Source organism: Pteropus vampyrus, unplaced genomic scaffold (assembly GCF_000151845.1).
Source record: "Pteropus vampyrus isolate Shadow unplaced genomic scaffold, Pvam_2.0 Scaffold38, whole genome shotgun sequence".
In the NCBI taxonomy this organism is placed as follows: Eukaryota; Metazoa; Chordata; class Mammalia; order Chiroptera; family Pteropodidae; genus Pteropus; species Pteropus vampyrus.
The window spans coordinates 9,028,946-9,047,871 of record NW_011888819.1 but is presented as its reverse complement, the minus strand read 5'-3'; the positions used below and the strand labels follow the sequence as shown (position 1 = coordinate 9,047,871).

At 33.9% G+C, this 18,926-nt stretch overlaps 2 protein-coding genes across 19 annotated transcripts in view; one reads left to right on the top strand and one right to left on the bottom strand.

The window, feature by feature from the left end:
* CHODL (chondrolectin) overlaps nt 1-6,682 on the top strand; it is a 315,491-nt gene extending 308,809 nt beyond the window's left edge. For 17 of the 18 annotated variants that reach the window (XM_023529534.1, XM_023529525.1, XM_023529523.1 and 14 more), the window contains 3 exons: nt 223-309; nt 2,159-2,261; nt 5,281-6,682. In XM_023529534.1, the coding sequence (XP_023385302.1) occupies nt 223-309; nt 2,159-2,261; nt 5,281-5,365 (275 nt within the window). In that variant the 3' untranslated portion in view covers nt 5,366-6,682. Of the gene's footprint in view, nt 1-222; nt 310-2,158; nt 2,262-3,895; nt 3,975-5,280 lie in introns of all 18 variants that reach the window. The other variant, XM_023529521.1, reaches the window with a different exon arrangement.
* A 2,287-nt stretch (nt 6,683-8,969) lies between these two features.
* Nucleotides 8,970-18,926, bottom strand: part of TMPRSS15 (transmembrane protease, serine 15) — a 116,018-nt gene continuing 106,061 nt past the window's right edge. The window contains 4 exon segments of the mRNA XM_011358244.1: nt 8,970-9,125; nt 13,157-13,296; nt 15,768-15,863; nt 17,165-17,346. Of these exon segments, the coding sequence (XP_011356546.1) occupies nt 8,970-9,125; nt 13,157-13,296; nt 15,768-15,863; nt 17,165-17,346 (574 nt within the window).

Sequence of the window (18,926 nt, the reverse complement as noted above, 5' to 3'; positions counted from 1 at the left end):
GGATTCACCAAGTGGATCCTTGATTTAAAGATAATTAAATGTTGACTTTCTAGTTAGTTAATTTCATGTGCATTTAAATTCAAAATATAACTTTTAGCTGTAAATTGTTTATAAGTCAAAACTCTCGTGTTTATATGTTTTTATAATAAACTTTTATTTTCATCTATGTTTTCATTGCTCTTGTTTATCATTATATATGATATCTGTACTTATTATCTACAGAGATTAATCCAACAGCTCCTGGAGAAAAGACTTATTTTACAAACCAACCAGTAGACACCCATCAAAACGTGGTTGTTACTGAAGCAGGTAATTTGTTCCTGTGTCTTTAACTCCTCTATCAAGGACAGAAACTGCATGTTTAAACTCTGCTTCAAGTTAGCCCCAACTTTTCTTGTTCCCTGGTGAAGTGGTATGCTAAATTTGAGTCTATGGAAATTTACTTTTCAACAAGGTTAGAACAAATGATACTCAGCTAGTTTTTGAATAGAGGAACCTATTTTCTTTTCTCATTTTCACTTCAATGGGATATATCTAGTACTAAACTAAGTAATCCCCTTTAAAACCCATATCCACAAGGAACTTCTCCAACAACATGTAAGCACTATACTATAAACTGACACATTCGGTGGTGGCCTGCAAACACTGGTGTGCTGCTAAACATTTAAGAATTTGCTGGGGTGAGGTAGGTATAAAATAGAAAGCCTGATTTGTAGCCTTTGCAATTTTTTTGTGATGTAAATCATCCCTGGTGATTTCAGGGTACCAAAGTGACATCACTGTATAGCGGGGTGGAAAGGATGCATACAGTGAGCTCTCAACCCAGCTGCCTCTAGCACACTACTGTCTGCTAAAGAAACAGAGAAATCCCAATGCAAACTGCATGTTAGTCAGATATTGTTTTAGTATGGGCCATATGCTAATTGGACAGAAACATTGATTTACTCTAGTGCTTTGTGGAGATAGAGTCAAAGACCTAAAGTCTGAAAATCTTTCCACAGGTGATCCAAAAATCCTTAAAAGAGTAGGAAATACTTTCTCTTTTTCTTTAGTATTATGTATAAGGGATCACAATAGTATTTTGAAAAGGAATGAAAGTATTTTGTGAATTTTCAAAATCCTTGAAGTCATTTACTAGATAGAACCTCAAGAGTAGGTGAAACCATAGCAAATTATCCCCCAAATATACCCAATCACTAGTTGTATTAAATAATTCTTTTTCTATTAAGAAAGGAATTGATGTACAGTTTAAATGGATAGTTTGGTCTAAGTTCAGTCCACTTTGTCCAGAATTATTTAAATTAATAATGATGATGATGGCTTTTGATTTGCTAGCTAAATGCATAATTTTCAATTTGCTTTTCTGTATGGACATGGTATTAAAACAGCGCTTTTCACTTTTCAGGTTCTTTATTTTAAAACTGTTCAGAACATCTAACTCTAAAGATATCAATAAATCATTATATTAAAAATATTTTCCCTCTGTGACATGGAAAAATTCTTTAATAAAATCATGTTAAGCTGTATGGGACTTCAGTTTTATATTTTACTAAGAATACCCAACATTATGAAATGATGGGATTAAAAAATGATTTATTTTAGAATTTAATTAAGATCAAGTCTCTATGCTTCTGGAGTCTTGTGTCTCTGGGTTACAACTATATCATCAATTAATATTTACATATTTTGGTTTAATCCCAGGGAGTCTTGCATTTCATCATGGCACTGAGCTTATTAGTTAGGATAATTATATATCCAATATATCAACAATTTTTTAGTAATGATTATTATTTAATAATCAGTGCTTGTTTCTCTAAGTAAGAACTGAGAAGGATTAATGAAGTGAGATAGCTAAGATTATTAATGCATTATGCAACCTAGCCTCTATCTGAATTTCAAATATAACAATAGTTTTAAAAATATGGACATAGAATTGGAGGTTGGCAACCAGTACAGTGTGATTTGATTTTTAATTTTTAACAAACATGAATATATTATGTTTTTAGATTATTTAGGATGAAGGGAAGAACCTTGCTTAGAATCTATTTATTGATAATAATTTTATTTTACCTTAAATGTTTGAAAAATTTTTATGTAACGTGATGATCAAATCTTGCCTCAACCTACTTTTTACACTAAGACTGTTTTACTTTTGTAGGCATAATTCCCAATCTAATTTATGTTGTTATACCAACGATCCCACTGCTCTTATTGATACTGGTTGCTTTTGGAACCTGCTGTTTCCAGATGCTGCATAAAAGGTAAATAATTCATATATGTAGAGACATCTTGAAAAATTTTAAATAAGTTTTCAGAACTCTTTAAAAATTTTCAGTATAGAATTATAATTTTAATTTACATTAAGAAAGTTCTCATTTTAGTATCTCAGTACAAATCCAGTATATACAATCTAATTAGATATACTTTTTCATAGGATTCATGCATTATCTTATTTAATCTTCACAAGCCAAATGAAGTAGGTACGCTTCTGTTTCTGTTTTTCCGTTGAGAAGATGGTTGCTTAGAGCGGTTACACAGTTTGCCTTGGGTCTCATAGCTAGCTAGTGTATGTGGTAGATCTGAAATTTGAATGCTTGTAAGCTTACAGCACATGCAACTATACACACTGTCCCTTGTTTATTAAGTATAAGCAATGGTATGCCTTTCAAACTTGACCTCAAGTTGTATATGCAAGACTTGATTTTTGTAAGTGTACTTTGTAGAACCTTTTCAAAATTTCAAGTCATAGCCTTCTGTTTTATTTCAAAAGTATCTTTAAAGTGTAGGAAATAAAGTACGATAACAGGAGGTCACTTTTTAGTAAGCATCTTGAAATAAAATGATATATCTTAACAGCAAGATGCTTGGGAGTATTCTTTTATATCTGTTTACCCATTCCCTTGAGTTAGAGGTAAAATTTTTCCATGTGTGTCAAATTGTCAATTAAATTAAAGTAATATATGAAATATAAATATATGTCAAATGAAAAGTGAAAAAATAATGGGTTTAAATAAGAGCATGTTTGCTAGAATAAACTAGACATCTTTGTCAGAGTGTTTCAAATGAAAACTGATCAAGAAAATGCCTATGTCAGGGGAGGACCTACAAATGAGTCATTTTTCTCTTTTGACTCTACTTCATCATCTTCTTTTCCTGAAATAAACCCTAATGAATCTACTAAGTAACCAAAATTCCAGAAAAAAATTAAATAGATGTAAACTCTGAATGGTTTACATAAATTTTGAAAAGGACCTAACGCATGACTTAGTGGCTGTTTAAGACATTTTGAGTAATAGTAGTAAATAAAGCCTGGCAAATTAATACTACATCTTTTGTCCTCTTGGCTTTCCAATGTACATATGAAACACAGTTAAAATTGTTTTACAATATTTTGTAAAGAATAAAGACAATAGTAAATATCTAGCTTCTTCCTTTAATTCCTAAGACTGTTGATGGAAAGATGATTTATCATTATGTAAAGCAATGAAGTAGAGGTAGAATTTGATGTAAAACCCTATAACTCAGCCAAATTATTAAGGAAGATCTGTAAATTATAAGTCGGCTTGAAAAAAATGACTTGAAAAATATTATGTAATATATTATATATTAGAAATATTAGAAATGTATCTATCTCATTTCTAAGATAAAGTTTACTAACGTGCCAAATGAGTTTTCTCTAAAGTTTGTTTTTCTTCTTTCAAATAGTGTGTTATTGTAGAGAGTCTCTTCATTCAGAAATCTTCCAGGTTTTCTATCTTGGAAGATCTGTGGAGTTTTCATAGTTTGAAATACTCAGAGAGAGAAAATAAGCCAAAATAGAGTATCTCAAGATGCCGAATTAGCTATAGTGCTTCATTCATTCGTTCTTAGATCCTCCCCTTTTCCTTTCTTCTAGGAAAGCAAGGAGAAACCTCATCAAAGACTCAACTCCATTATCATCTGAGTGACTTGCAGAAAGTTTAAATTGCAATCTGGTACACATGATGGTTTCTATCATTACCTGTCATGTTCAAAATAATAACTCTTATTTCCTTAACTGGTAGTAACTCTAAAATTAAATACTAATGCAAAACAAAAACTACATTAATAACTTAAACACCCTTTTTTTTTACCGTTAAAAACACTTTATGTTTTTCATAAACTTTGCTAGATATATTTTCCATTCGTGTTCGATGACTTCATAGATTAAGATGTGTTAATCTTATTTGGATGCAAATCTTCAAAACATATAATTTAGACATAATATTTTATTCGTAACTTTTCACAAATTGAAGTCAGTTAAGTAATATTGTAAAATCGTACTGCTCAGGTTCATTTAGGAAGAGTTCTTTTCTTTCTTTGAAGGAGATCTGAAAAGTCTGGTAGAAAGTGAATGGAATGGGGTAGAAGACATGCCTGTGGGGATTGAAAAGCGTGCTATTGGAAAGGGTGTCTGTGGGAGGAAGGAAATGCGAAATGCAGTTCGTTGAGACAGGAGTGGTTAATGATGCAGATGAGGATTCATTCTCAGGAAACTAAGCCAAAAAGAGTCTAGACCTTGATAGTAGTCTGGTGTACGATGACTTGATATGCTCAGGAACAGGCGCTTTTGCAGGAGCCCAAGAAGTGGCCCGTTTACTGAGAGAAGATAGCACAGCCCAAGGCATAGGTGGAAAACGTGGGCTCAGACTATATCTGGAAAGAGTGAGGTTCAATCTCAGATCTAGGGGAACTCAGACACCCAGAAGTTATCAAGATCTGAATCTGCTTTGTTGAACTACCTTGGTTTCAAAGGCTAAAACAAAATTAAAGGTTCAGGGATTAGGTGACAATTTTAGGACAGGAAAACTGATGGAAAGAGGGAAGCAGGAAGGCCTTTATACTTAGGACAAAAGCACTATTTTGATGATTTAGCATTAAATACCATATATATTAATGGAAGAATATTCAAAAAGCAACATTTCAAAAAGTACAGACCAGAGAAAATGAAAATTTATTGGTGATTACAATGAAAATTATGGCATTGTGTTAGACATATCTGGTGTGTCTCAATTCTAAACTATAAAGGATCAAACAGAATGATCTTGTTTTTGTTTTTGTTTTTCATTATTTCATATGAACTGCTTACCACCTTTACATACTGGAATAATCTAGAATTTTTGTAGGAATGAAAAAATAAGCTGGTGAGAGAAGAAGGACCTTTTTATACTAAGGCTCTGAGATGTCTCCATTTGGACCAAGACAAGCCTAGTGTGCTGAAAAACCTCATACATTGAACTTACTTCTTCTTATGTCTTTCAGTAAAGGAAGAACAAAAACTAGCCCAAACCAGTCCACACTGTGGATTTCAAAAAGCACGAGGAAAGAAAGTGGCATGGAAGTGTAATAATTCATTGACTTGGCTTCAGACAACAGAGTTGTATAATTCTGGATCTGTGTAAGGAATGGCATCAGAACATTAGCTTGGAATGGCTTGAAATCTCAAAGGATCTGCAAGATGAACTGTAAGCTCCCCCTTGAGGCAAATATTTAAGTGATTTTTCTATGTTTATTTCATTTACAAAATACGCTGTGCTAATCATGGAGTGAGACATACTTATTTTGCTAAATGATACACCTAAATTCTAGTAAATGGAATGGACCATGCAGATAAAATTGCTTTCAACACATCAGAAGTATGTGTGTTGAAAGAAGTTATTTTTGTTTCTTTTACCTTTCATAGGTTGTGATCTAGTTAATGTAATGTAAATTGTATTAAAATTTATGGTGTGCAAAAATATTTTACCTTTACATAAGTGTTTGATAAAAGTGGACTGTTCTAATATTTATTTTTATGGTGTTTCATTTTTCAGTACATGCTGTTTAAGAAATTTATCCCTGTTGTCAACTGAATTCATACACACAAAAATGTATTACCGTAGAGAAAGTTTCTTATCTAAGAATGGTTCATCTTCTTTCAGTTTCTCTGCTTTATATCGATGTGTAGGAAATCTCTTCAGAAATAAGAAGCTATTTCATGAACTGTGGTATAAATCTACTCGAATATTTTACTTAGAGGCAAGAATTGTCTAATTTCAATTGTGCAAGACATGTGCCTTACAATTATTTTTAGTTTAAAATTCAACAGATTTTGTAATAACTTTGTTAATGACTATATAAACAATAATATACTCAATCTAGAAGACACAAAAAAGTGGCATACACAACATAAATCATATGTCTTCACATGTTGCCTATATAACCACAAGTAGCTGTCTGAGGGTTCTGCAATCAATTTGGTCCCTCCCTTGCACACAGAGCAAAGAGGGTTGTTTAGGGTATGGGACTGAAACTGGAGGCAGATAGCTGCATAGTTCGGCTAAGGTTTTTTTTACTAGCTCCGTTTAGCCTCTATTAGTGTATAAAGGGGTTTTACAGTTGGGACCAGACGCATGGTCACGTTGCTGTGGAAGTAAGCGCAGCACGCTAACATTTTAGCAAAGAAAGAAACTATGAGTTAGTGTGAAAATGGGCTGGAGGGCATCAACGATCTTATGTTCGTTGTTGAGCATTTGACTGGGAGAGTAAACTGGGGCTCCTTTCTGTCTTATCTCCTAGTTTCTTCAATGCTTGTGGCTCTTTCTTCTCGAGAGTTGTAACTATCTGACCTTCAAATGTCCCTGTGCTCCTTTTAACCAAATAAAGAGTTCTTGTTTCTGAAGAATGATCATCAGTGTTGTTTAAATCTCTCAAGTGAACAAAAAACAGATATGTTTGCATCAATACATGAAGATGAAAACAAATTACTGTTTAAGGGTGGTAAGAATGGAATTTGTGGTAATAGAGCATTTTAAAGCTCATCTTTTTCCTGTCAGTCTTTTCAGTTAGATAATAAAGAGCTTTCATTAAGGCAATTTACAACTAGAGTTAGCAAAACTAAAAGGCAAAATAGAAATTAGTGGGCCTTGGCCCCTTTTCAGCTGCTTAGAGACTGAGGGAATGGCAGCTGCATTCTAAGCTTAGATCCGCCCACATTTAGCACTCCTCTTTCTTTTCTTGGCTACCCATCTTTCTGGGAAGAATGGGAAACCAGCTGCTGGGATTTACCTCTTCCCACTAGGCTACCACCATGCATTTCTTCCTTTAGTCAGGACTTGATGGAACGAGACTAGGCTTTCCCCATTGCCTCCGCCACCCATGACTGTAACAGCTGCACGCAGGAGAGGCAAAGTGATGGGGAAGGGCCTTGGCTTTGCCTTTTATCTTGATCCAGGTCTGGATGACTCTTCTGGTATTAATTACTGGACTCATAAGTTACTAAGAGTGGGACAGTAAACTTCTCTCTTATTAGAAGATGGCAGTGAGACTGTCCTAAGCATTTCTTAAAATTTTAGCTGAACTTTGAAAAATAAAAAGGAATATGTGGTGTGGGTATCTGTTGTGAATATTATGTATTTTCAGAGCATACTGCTAATATGTGCTTTGAAATGCAGGTGAATTGTGGAACGACATTTCAGGTAATACAATCAAACAATACACCATACCCCTGCTTCTCCCTCCTTCCTAAGAATTAGGAACAGGTAATTGAAAAGGTCTTTAAAAGAATAGTGTGTTCAGGAATTCCTGATTTTTGTCCTAAGAATAAATTCCACAATTGGTTACCAGGAATTTATAGTCTTCAAAGCATCTGGCAAAGCCTTCTTTATATGATACTGTTCTCTCTTTCTCTGACCAGTCCCCAGAGAGAGGCAGTCTTTTATGACAACCCATGATTATCTATTGTCTCCTCTTGCTGAACTTTCAGGATCACTCCCACCTACATGATGGTCCTCAACACCTCCTCAGTATATCAATAATGATCATTCCTTTTGGGCGTAGCCCAAGTTTTGTTTCTTCTATAGGCCAATCTACACTGATCGATCCTGTCTTCCAACTCCGTTAAACCTTTCTCTTTTATTACTTTGGACCATGTACACCCTTGCAAGAATGTGTGTGTGTGTGTGTGTGTATGTCTCTGTGTGTGTGTGTGTATGTGTGTGTATTAAGAAGGTATAAATTTTGTCTTCCTTAATAAGTCAATAGATTTGTGTAGTAAGCTAAATTGAAGTTTGCACTTACTCTGGAAATGATCCAAGAGATTAAAGCAGTGAAGCAAATTCATTTATTCCACATTTTTGGCCTTCAAATGGGCAATTCAGCTGTGTTTAAATAAGTTTTTGCACATGTTAGAAACATTCACTGTAACATTTATGAGAAAAAAAACATTTTTAATAGTTGCATTTCTTTGATATATCTGATTTTTTTTTGAAAGTTAAAAAATACTATCTTGAACTAAATGGACAGTATGAATAATCCAGGTAAAAAATGATCCAATAAAGGAATCACAATATCAGTTAATTTGCCTTTTATTTTGATACGAGGGCAATATGTAGACTTGTGCTTGTTTACTTTTTAATTAGCTTGAGAGGAATGTACAGTTTGTCCATGTCTGTGATGTAAGCTTACAATACATATTTTTATGAGTGGGGAAACCATTAAGAATATGATCAAGATGAACTGGAAATGCATTTGGATAGAAAAGCAAGAAGACTATTGAGATTCTGATAATAGCAATCTAAGCTGGAACTAGATAATTTACAGCAGTTTATTTCAAACAATAACATCCTTGTGCAAAGAAGTTTATATCACTTCTTTTCCTAATTTTGCTTAAGCTGTCTTAAGTATACAATATATGCTTTAAAATAACATTCCTTTAAATAAGAGAATATGATAAAAATGTTTAAGAGCAAAAGAAACTGTAGAAAGAAGAGCTGCCCACCAAAATGTATTATTTTAAAGTTATTTAGTATTGTAAAGATTAATTTAGCTCCTCCCCCGACTCCGCTAGCATTTCGGTGGCTTAGGTAAGAACAATTTTAGAAACTATTTTTTTTACAAAACTCTCAATTTCCATGCTCTTTAGAATGGAATGGGAAAACTGCCTGATTTTCCTGTTTGGTTTAGGAAACATTCTAATGGAGAAAGCTTTGTATCCATTCTGTGAACCCAGGCACCCAGGCATACACCCCTGGGCGATTAGGCAGTGCACACTGGTATCCGAATGATGTCACACCAACCAGGAGCCACCTGTTGTTTTCTTGGCACATTAGCGGTCCTCCTGAATCCCCCTAAAGAGTGAATTACAGAAGAAAATTGCAAGTGTGTGGTCAATTGGTAAAACTGTAGAAAATTGTTTTTAGCAAATCAATTCAAAAATAAAGATCAAAACTATGATTTAATTGCAAGTCCAATGTAATATATGTCCTCACCACCACTCTAGGTCAAGAATGAGAACCTTTTGCTACTCAGTAAAAACACAGAAAAACTATGATTTAAACATCATATGTAACTTTTTATAATGCATTTTTATAATAAGAGTTACCTTACTTTCTTATGGCATTTTTAACGTGTACTGAGAAATTCTCTAAGGCACAACTATGAGAAGCATCCCAACCAAAATACATATTAAAAGCTTATTTTTTAAAATGAAGAGATATGTTCTAAATATTATGAAGGGCTTTGTGGGAAAGACAATTATTCCGTATTATGTGCTTTAGAAAAACTAAAATCTCAGTGTAAAGTTGATTTTAGTTCTCTTGGGTAGCATTAACTTTTGGCATTAGACAAATGCAATCAGATTTGAAAGAACATTTCAACTGAAACAGGCAAATCTATGATATAATTTCTAGTGATATAATTTCTAGTGATAGGTACACGTGTTTTCATCTGAGATTTCAATTGAAGAAATGTTTTTAATTTTCATAAATATTAATATTAGCAATTCCTAGTCACATTAATTGCATAGGTTTTACTTGCACATGCCTATTCCTGTGTAATGCAAAGAAATACAACGCAAACATATAGTACCATTAATGACAGAATTAACAAGTATTTTTTCATATTAATTGTGTAAAAATTTAAATTAATCTGCCTTTATATATATATTTGAAATTATTTAAAGCTTTGTGGGTTTTTTTGTTTGTTTGTTTAAAAACACTGGTCCAATAGCTTATTTCAACCCACAATTGATATTAGAAATATCTTGAGAGACTTTTTTCCTGATTTTTTACTGTATTTGAGACCTATATTTAAGGGGAAAATGTGGTCTATAAAATCATCTTTTTGGGTGCAGAGGTGCATAAATTGCACTGGTAACCATAGGCTACCTCTATTCTAGATGTAACAAATGTGTTTAAGCTGTTTAAAGGTGGGTACTAGGATTTTTATTTTTGAACCCTAAGCCCCTAGTCCATAATATGGGTTCAGAAATATTTATAGAACAGTATCAATACAAGGTAAGAATAAATACAGGATCAAAATTATATGTGATTTAGAAATTATTAAAAATAAACCTCACCTGTTTTGATATTTTTGAAAAAAAGTCATTTGGTTTTCTTCAAGTTATCTAAAATAATCTAAATTTTTTGATAGTTAAAGCCAGATACTGATTACATGAACAAGGATTTTTAAATTACCCAGTTTATATCAGCTGTCGTTATTCAAAGGGTCCACCAGCAGGCTTGGTGCCCAGCAGCTGGGTGGTGTGTCTGGTTGAGAGACCTGTATCTAATTCTTATGCTCCCCATCTTCTAATTACACCATTTAAGTTCAGTTTTATAACTTCTATTGGTCTTAATTTTCTGATGTGTTCAATGAAGATAGTTCTTTTTCCGACTATCTCAGAGATGTGTAAATACTTTGAAAATATGAGTGAGTGTCTGGAACATAAAGTATTAACCTAAAATTTATATTTCCATTAGACGCTATATTTGTAAAACAACAACAACGAAAACAAAACCCAAATCACCACATTCTTTGATATCTGAGGCTAACGGTTGATGACTATTTTTGTTTAGAGTAGCGGTTCTTAAATTTTAGTGTATATTAGAATCATCGAGGGTCTGAGAAAATGCACATTGGTGGGCCCCACCTTTAGAGTTTCTGATTCAGTAGGTCTGTGGTGGGGTCTGAGATTTTGCATCTATAACACGTTCTCAGGTAATGCTGATCTGCTGGACTGGAGGCCACACTTAGGAGACCACTACTATAGAATAAAGCTGTGAATGGTTAGCAAAAAAGGTTTGCTCTTTGTACCATTCACTTAGTTTTGTACAGGGAGAATATTCTACAGCCACTCGTGGTGCCTTGAAATCTAGACAACTGCCATGCAAATGCAAGCCTTCGGTAAGCTCAAAGATATTCAGAAATGTGTGAATGACTAAAAAGGCAAATGACACTATAGGGGAAAAAATAATGCTTCGAAGAACTTAGCCAAGTGACGTGTCAATAATAACATATTCATAATTTTAAATAATGTATTCCTATTTAATCTATCTTCTTGTATAACATATTAAAGTTGAGCAAAGAAAATCACATGACTCAGGACTATTGATTGCTCAGTCATGATAACATTATACTATACAAGTTACTGCTTTGTGTGGGAGCTTTCTTACATGCTAATAAACAACATGCTTAGACTCTAGAAATCAGAACTGAAAATAAGATTTCAGAGATTAGCATGCATTACTGGTGTAACCCCAACATCACTGGGATCAACGTCATATTTTCTACCTTGTACTTGGGGTATCTGCCACATAATCCTCATTAACTGTAATGAGGTTGTCCATCTGAATTCCCCCCTGAACAATAATGCTATGAATCACCCTCCAAGTGGCACTATATCTTACCTTTAGCAAACTTTTCATTTTAAAAGGAAATATGAGACCCAGAGGTCAATTTTAAATGTGAAGAAAGCTATTCTTTTTGTCTTGAATTCACGAGTTCATCAAAGAAAGATAAATGTAAAGCTAAGCTGAAAATTTAACATGACTTGAGACATTGATTTAACTAGAGAATACGTATATAGATTCATCTGCTTAAATGTCTGTTAAAAAATCTCGTATCATGTCAAATTATTATGACATTTATGTATTAATATACATAATAGTATTTACACTTAACAAGTAAAACCATTTTCCCATGGTATCAATTGCTACATTTGTAAATTATTTGTTTGCTCAGTACTACTATCAAGTTTAATCTACTCCAGTGGAATTTAATGCATTAATATTTTATTAATTTTCAAATATAGAACATGACAGAAAATTTATTTACAACATCGCATAATAAAACAATATTTTCGAGGGCTTACTTAGTATCCTACATGTGGTATCTTATTTAAACACTCAATAAAGCTTGAGTGAGTTGCCCAAAGTCTCGCCAATAAGGGTCAAATGAGAATGGTCTGAGCATGGATCCACGTTCTTCACTACCACTCCACGCTGCACTGAAAAGGAAGTATAATTCTACGATCTAGCAGAATTTACTTTTTATTTGTTGAGTGTATGTGAATTTCATGGAACTAATAGATTATTTCTAGGTAGTAGATGTTTTTGTCTTCATTGAGGGGAGTTTGTGGGTAAGAGTTTTCTCTGAAGGTCACGCATGTCTAAAGCTATTGCTCCTTCAAATATATTGCAGTTGTGACATGCAGCGAGTTCACATTATTACTTCTCTACAATGAAATGTAAAAGATAATATGAAAGTTCTAGGATAGGAGTTCCAGAACCAGGATTGTGCCAGGCTATTGAGTTAAGTTCTTTATTTACCTTCTTGCAAGTAGTTAGCTGTAAACTAGTTCTAACCGTGCTAACCAGGTTGGTTTTCATCTAGAAATTATTTTGCGTCACTGGACATCAAGACTGTGCTCTAAATCAGGGTTCAGTATCGGAGGCTATTAGACCAAACTGGCCCTGAGACCTATTTTGTTGTTCATTTGTTTTAAGTCTGCGGGACTTTTAAAGACTTGAACTTTGAAAATAAATGTTTTTGGCTAAGGTGTATCCTCTCCAGCTCACCCCCAGGCCCACCGGTGCAGTTTACCTGGCTGTCTCCCATTTACACATTTTATGTCTCATCTCTAAAGACATCTGTTTTATAACTCTTGTTGGAAAAAATTAGGTTTTTTTTAATGATCAGGTCCACCTAGGAGTACTATGTAAACAATCTACAAATAAAAGCGAAAAGTCACAGTTCTGTAAAAGAAAATAGGAAGTTAAGGCCCAAATGATTTATTTACTCCTGAATCATTGTTAAACAATGAAATCATTATATTGCAATGCTTTCTGGAGATGTAGGGTGAGCAGTTTTGCATATTTACCTGACAAGAATCTATTCCTCCTTCTTCGTAGCCTGCACACACCATATTTTTTGTAATATTGTATTCTGGCATCTGCTGTTGGCATTTCTCATTTGATAGAAGTGGAACATCAGCATCTTGCAATATGTTTACAGTGGGACCTGCTCAAAATGGATATTGCAGCCAGACAGTCAGAAGTGATCAACATGCATCACTGAATGAGCCACTGTCAGTCTTATTTATGTCAACAGTTCACTCATTATCTAGTACTGTGCGGATATGTAATGGAACTAAATGCTAAACCTTATGCTTTAAAACCATAATAAAGCTCATTCATGGGTTTTGCTAAATGAATAACAGTAAAGCACTTCTTTAGTGCCCAGGGGCTAGCAGGAGGAGTGGGTTGGACCAGACAGTCTTTAGGCATTTTCAGTAATTTTAAATGGTTACAGTATTGCTCATGGAGGGTGGGAGGAAGCCCACCAACACAGAGTTTCATTCAAGGAAATGAGCAACAGCTCAGAAATCAGAAGTGCTTTTCATTTGGCACCTGAAGAAATACTCCCTTATAAATAACTGTATTCAGCTCCTTGAGATGCTGCATGAGTGAGCAGGTGCACATTGGACAAAAGACAAAGCTCAGATGAACTGCGCCCAGGTCTAAGGGCAATCAGCTTGTCCTCCACATACAGGTGAAGAAAAAGGCAGGTGAAGAAAAAGGAGGCATTCTGTAGCAGGGTGTACTTCCATGCTTTTTGTAAAATGACTCATCTACTGGAAGCACGATCTCTATTTACTGAAATACTAATCCCGGGAGAGAAGTAAAATAAACAGGTGTCTAGTGACTCAGAAAAAAAGACATGATAAGCAAATCTATTTATTAGCAAATCTATTTGGCTCCTCAAGAGAGGCAGAAAGTTTAATCTACACACTGAAAAGACAGAAAACGAACAAGTGTTTGTGTGTGCGTGTGTTTTAGGTGCAAAGCGACATAGGTAAATGTTTAATAACTGGTTTTCAAGGAAAAAAGCCCCAATGTGCATGGTCTGCCAATTTGCCTGGTATAAACACTCTAACCATAGCTTATTTCAAGGTACCAGCATGACAATGAATATGGAATTGGGAGATGTGTACAAATGGCTATTCCCAGCTGCTGCCAGTGACTCCAGCATCACACTGTGGGGGACTTTTAAAGTTTAACAATGAACTTTCTTAAGAATGCAAATTAGAGAGGTTATGATGCAGGAGAAAATTGAGCATCTCACTGTCATTCATTCTATGAAGATCAAGGATAGGCTGGGAGACTTACGTTTCATAATAAAAATCAAAGCTGATTTTGCTGCTTGTCAAGGAGTAAAAAATTGGTTGGGTGTATGACAAAACTCTTTGGTAAGGAAAATTTGAGCAGTTCTCGTTTATTTAATATTTATTTGTTAATAGTAGTTGCATGAGAATAATTGAGAATACATATTCACACACACACAAAACCCCCCAAAATCAGTAAATGTATTTCAAGTTTACTGCCTTAATTTAATCAATTAATATCAATTTATTTCTTCTTGGTAAATAATATGTTCACGGTTTTTCTATGAATTAGTCAGTGTAATATACTTAAAAAGGAGAACTGGGATTTTATAAAATGAAGTAGCTAGAAACCACAAGGCAGAGTTCATAAAATTCATTAAAACTGCTGTCACTCAGGAAATATTTAAACATGAGCTGACTGTTTATTCCTAAAGGAAATTGAGCTCAGATACAGATTTTTTCTTGGCTCCATACCACTTTTATAGACCTTTCTTAAGTCAATTAAGTACATATCTTTAGCAACAATAAGTAACTGTGAGCCAAGTTTACTCAGCTCTGAAAAAAAAAATACCCTTCTGGAATAAAGAGTCTTAAATTTATCTGTTATTGGATAATTTGTTTTGAAAAGTCTACATTGTGGTCATAAATGTCTTTTAGTTTGAAGTCTGATAGAGAAAATATCTATCTAGAAATCATTTTTACTCTTTAGATTTCAAATTTAATAAATCATGACATTTTTCAAGTGGAGGAAATAAAAGAATATACAGTCCTTGACTTCAATACATTTTTATGGACAGCAGACATTAGGCATTTTCGGCAGCATAATGAAATTGCAGTGGAGAAACTTTGTCGGAATCATCAAACAAGGGTTTGACCTAAACTTTATAATCCCTTTTACAAAAAGTAAGAATATTTTAGCTGTGAATACTTTGCTTCTGGGACTTGCATCTCTCCAAAAGATTTAAATACAATTAAATTTTGTAAATATCATGGACCTGTTGGTTATATTCATTTTAATAGGTGTATCTTTCCTCTTTATTAGAGTGTTTATAATACCAACATTAGATATTGAGTTTGGGGGATGCTTTAATTCCCCTCCAATAAGGATATAGTTTTATAATATGAGCTACACAATCTGGAAAAAAATTTTGTTAATGATACGAATATACAAAGTGAATATTTGGCTGACAGTGCTTGTAAGAGATATTGCAGAAAATTGTTACAGCCTAAGAGCTGTAAAAAGTGTTGAAAAGAGTCAGAAGATAGTGCAATAGCATATATTTTTTTTCCAATAAACATTTTCTGTTTTTCGAATCTGATAATTTACCTTGATATACAACACTCCCCCAGCCAGCAATAGAACAAATTTTGCCTGCAGGAAAAAGCTGATTTTCTTCTGGTAAGCAAATAGGTTGTATATAATCTGAAAAACAAAACAAAACAAAAACAACAACAGACCACACGTGCATTTTCAACAAATTTTAAAAAATCCATCAGTTTTAACATTTCATCCAAAACAAATTGTATTTTTCTTCAACTTGATGTTAGACATCAATCTTGGGGGAAAGAAGCATCTCAGACTTGTCAGCACTTCTTTGACAATGGATTAGGTACCTCTGGTGGCCTCTTAGGATCCTCTACATTGCTTCCTAACTACTCTTTTATAATGTAAACAATGTCCGAGTTCCGGAGTTAATCATTTTTATTTTTAAATAATAGAAAATAATGCTTAATAGTACAACAGAAAGTAGTTCTGTGACAGTCTTGGTAAGGCTGTTTTTCAGGGTCAATTAAGAGGGACTTGGGCAAATGTTCTGAGTTTTTTCCCGACCCCCCCAACCCCCGCACACTTATTTCCACATTGAAAAAACTGTTAGGCAGTTGTTTTACCGGGCATTTACAGAAGCGTTAGCACTGGTTACTGACTTTTAAGTAAAGCTCTTCTCCAACAATTTGCAAGTCACCTGACATTTAATAAGCACCCACTACATGTAAGACCTAGAGCAGACTCAAAAATGAATCAGATTTGGTGCTTACCCTCAAGGGCAGGGCTATAAAACTAACCACAGGAGTAGCCTGCCTTTGGTAAGTGCTGTAATACATGTGGAGATCAAATCCCATAAGCACAGAGACGGCAGCGCTTTCCCCTAACTGGGCTCAGAAGGGTCTTCAAGATAAAGGTTGGAGCTGAGCAGAGCCCTTCAGGATAAAGTTCACTCCTCAGGTGATTTGCACGTTTTCTGGATATTTGGAGGAAGTCCTCCATCAGCCACTTTATTAATATTATTGAATCTCCTTTAAAATCTTTATTTTATGGATAGCAATTCTTACTCACTTTACTATTGGAACATATGCCCTTCTCTCAGTTTGTCCTTCTCTAGCTATTGTGGCAGATGAACCTGCCATTCTTTTCCATGAGAAATAGAGAAAGCGTACATTATAACATGGCCTATTTTCTCTGGGCTGCTCCTTTGAATTTACTATTACAAGTGGCTCTGAGAGTTTTATTCTAATGGTCAACTTTCTAGAAAGTTGGATTTAAACACCTTGAGAAGGTAATTTAATATATTTCTTTCCAATATTTAATTCCGTTTCAATTACAATAATTTCCAAAACAAGTTATTCAACTTTCGTGGACTATTAATGCATTGGTACTGACAATATTTCAAATCTGATTTTGAATTAATTTGAGCAGATACGATGACTAAAAGCGATTTATTTTACCTGTGTAATTCACTTTAAATTCAAGATGCATCATGGCAATGTCATTGTCCTTCATCCGTTTGTTGTAATGTGGATTTATGACAATTTGGTCTATCAACCGGGTTACTACATGAGGAGAAGTGAGATTCGATGTCATATGCAGGCCTAGGATCGCTTTCCACTTAGATGGCTCTAAATTTCTCCTGAAGATTATAATAAAGAAACATAAGAAACTCTCTTTCCACTGCAGTTATTTCCTAGAGGTCTTCATTTAGGATGTTCCCATCCCAAAATGTTCCTGAATTTCTCTGAAGGATTCTGCCTTAAAAATATTCCTTTAATTTTTATTTTTCTGACTGGACCACAGAAGAAGCTTTGATTAATGTTAATCTCTCTTTATCACTTCTCTTAAATCATCTCTTGATCTCTAGTTGTAGATTGTGTTTCTCAACTTTGGTTTCACATTAGAGTCACCCGGAGTGCTTTTAAATACCACTGATATCTGCTTCCTCCTTCCCTAGATCTGATTTGATGAGCAGTCTTGGATGGAGCAGGGGAATTTTTAAAAACTAATTTTTAAATTAAATCTCCAAATTTATGCTAATGAATGGCCAGGTTTGAAAACTACTGCTTTAGAGCACAATGCACTGTGGAGATGGCATCTTGGTCCAGGGTTTCTTCAGACAACCACAGCAACTACTGTAGTAATGGAAGGAAATTTAGGAGCATTTTTCCCATTTAGAGAGGCATTGAATTCACACAGAGTTAAGGTAACCAATAAAAGCTATTATGATGCTTATACGAACATGAATAATTTCAATATGCAATGAACCTGAATAATTTTCGTGTACAATGTTGGCCATTGATAATGTGTTAGTAAAGGGTAACATTTATATTATATGACAGATTAAATTGGATATTATATTTTGAAAGTGTGCAGGAGCTTTTAAATGTGCTATTGGCCAGCAACATTTTCACTCTAAGAAATTACCAGTGAATAGCTGGAATTATGCCAATTAAACCATATTCATTATGAAATCAAAATTCAATAACTTCAGTTATTGCAGAGCTAGTGATTTAATTCTTATTGGTTGCAAATGCCTAGTTTAATATGGTGTTGGACTTGTTGTGGGGGGTAGTGGTAAGAAATTATATAGACACAGAAAGGTTTATGGAATAGGACTTGAGAGATAAATGTAAATGTTTGAGAGATGTTGGAGAAATAGTTTCTTCCCATAGTGCTACTCATAGATGCAAACATGCAAAAGAGGCTATTTTCTATGTAGCACAATGACAATTTTGGAAATCACTAAAAAAGTTGCTGTACATTGTATTTAATTACACCAGTAGCTTGAAGCATGTATGTTTAATATTCAGAACCTGAAAATAATGAGAAGAAATGATTATTACTAAACTTTGTGCTACCTATAAGCTCTCTCATATCATTTATATTTATACTTTTATATGAGGTACAGTACTTACAATAGAGAAGAATTTGGGAGGTTAGGCACTCTTTTTCTGAACTACATTATTTTATTATTGATTTAAATCTATAACAAATAAACTACCTATGTCTCTCAATTTTTGTGAGATTATTTTTTAAGATAAAATATGTACAAAGCACTTAAAGAGACAATTTTATCATTTTCGATAATTACATGTACACTATTAACTCTACATAATGAGCTCATACTGCCTTTGAATAAATTTTATCAGTTATTTAAATGTTACACCATTAATATAATTGATATTATTTATAATTAATATAATACACCAGTTATAT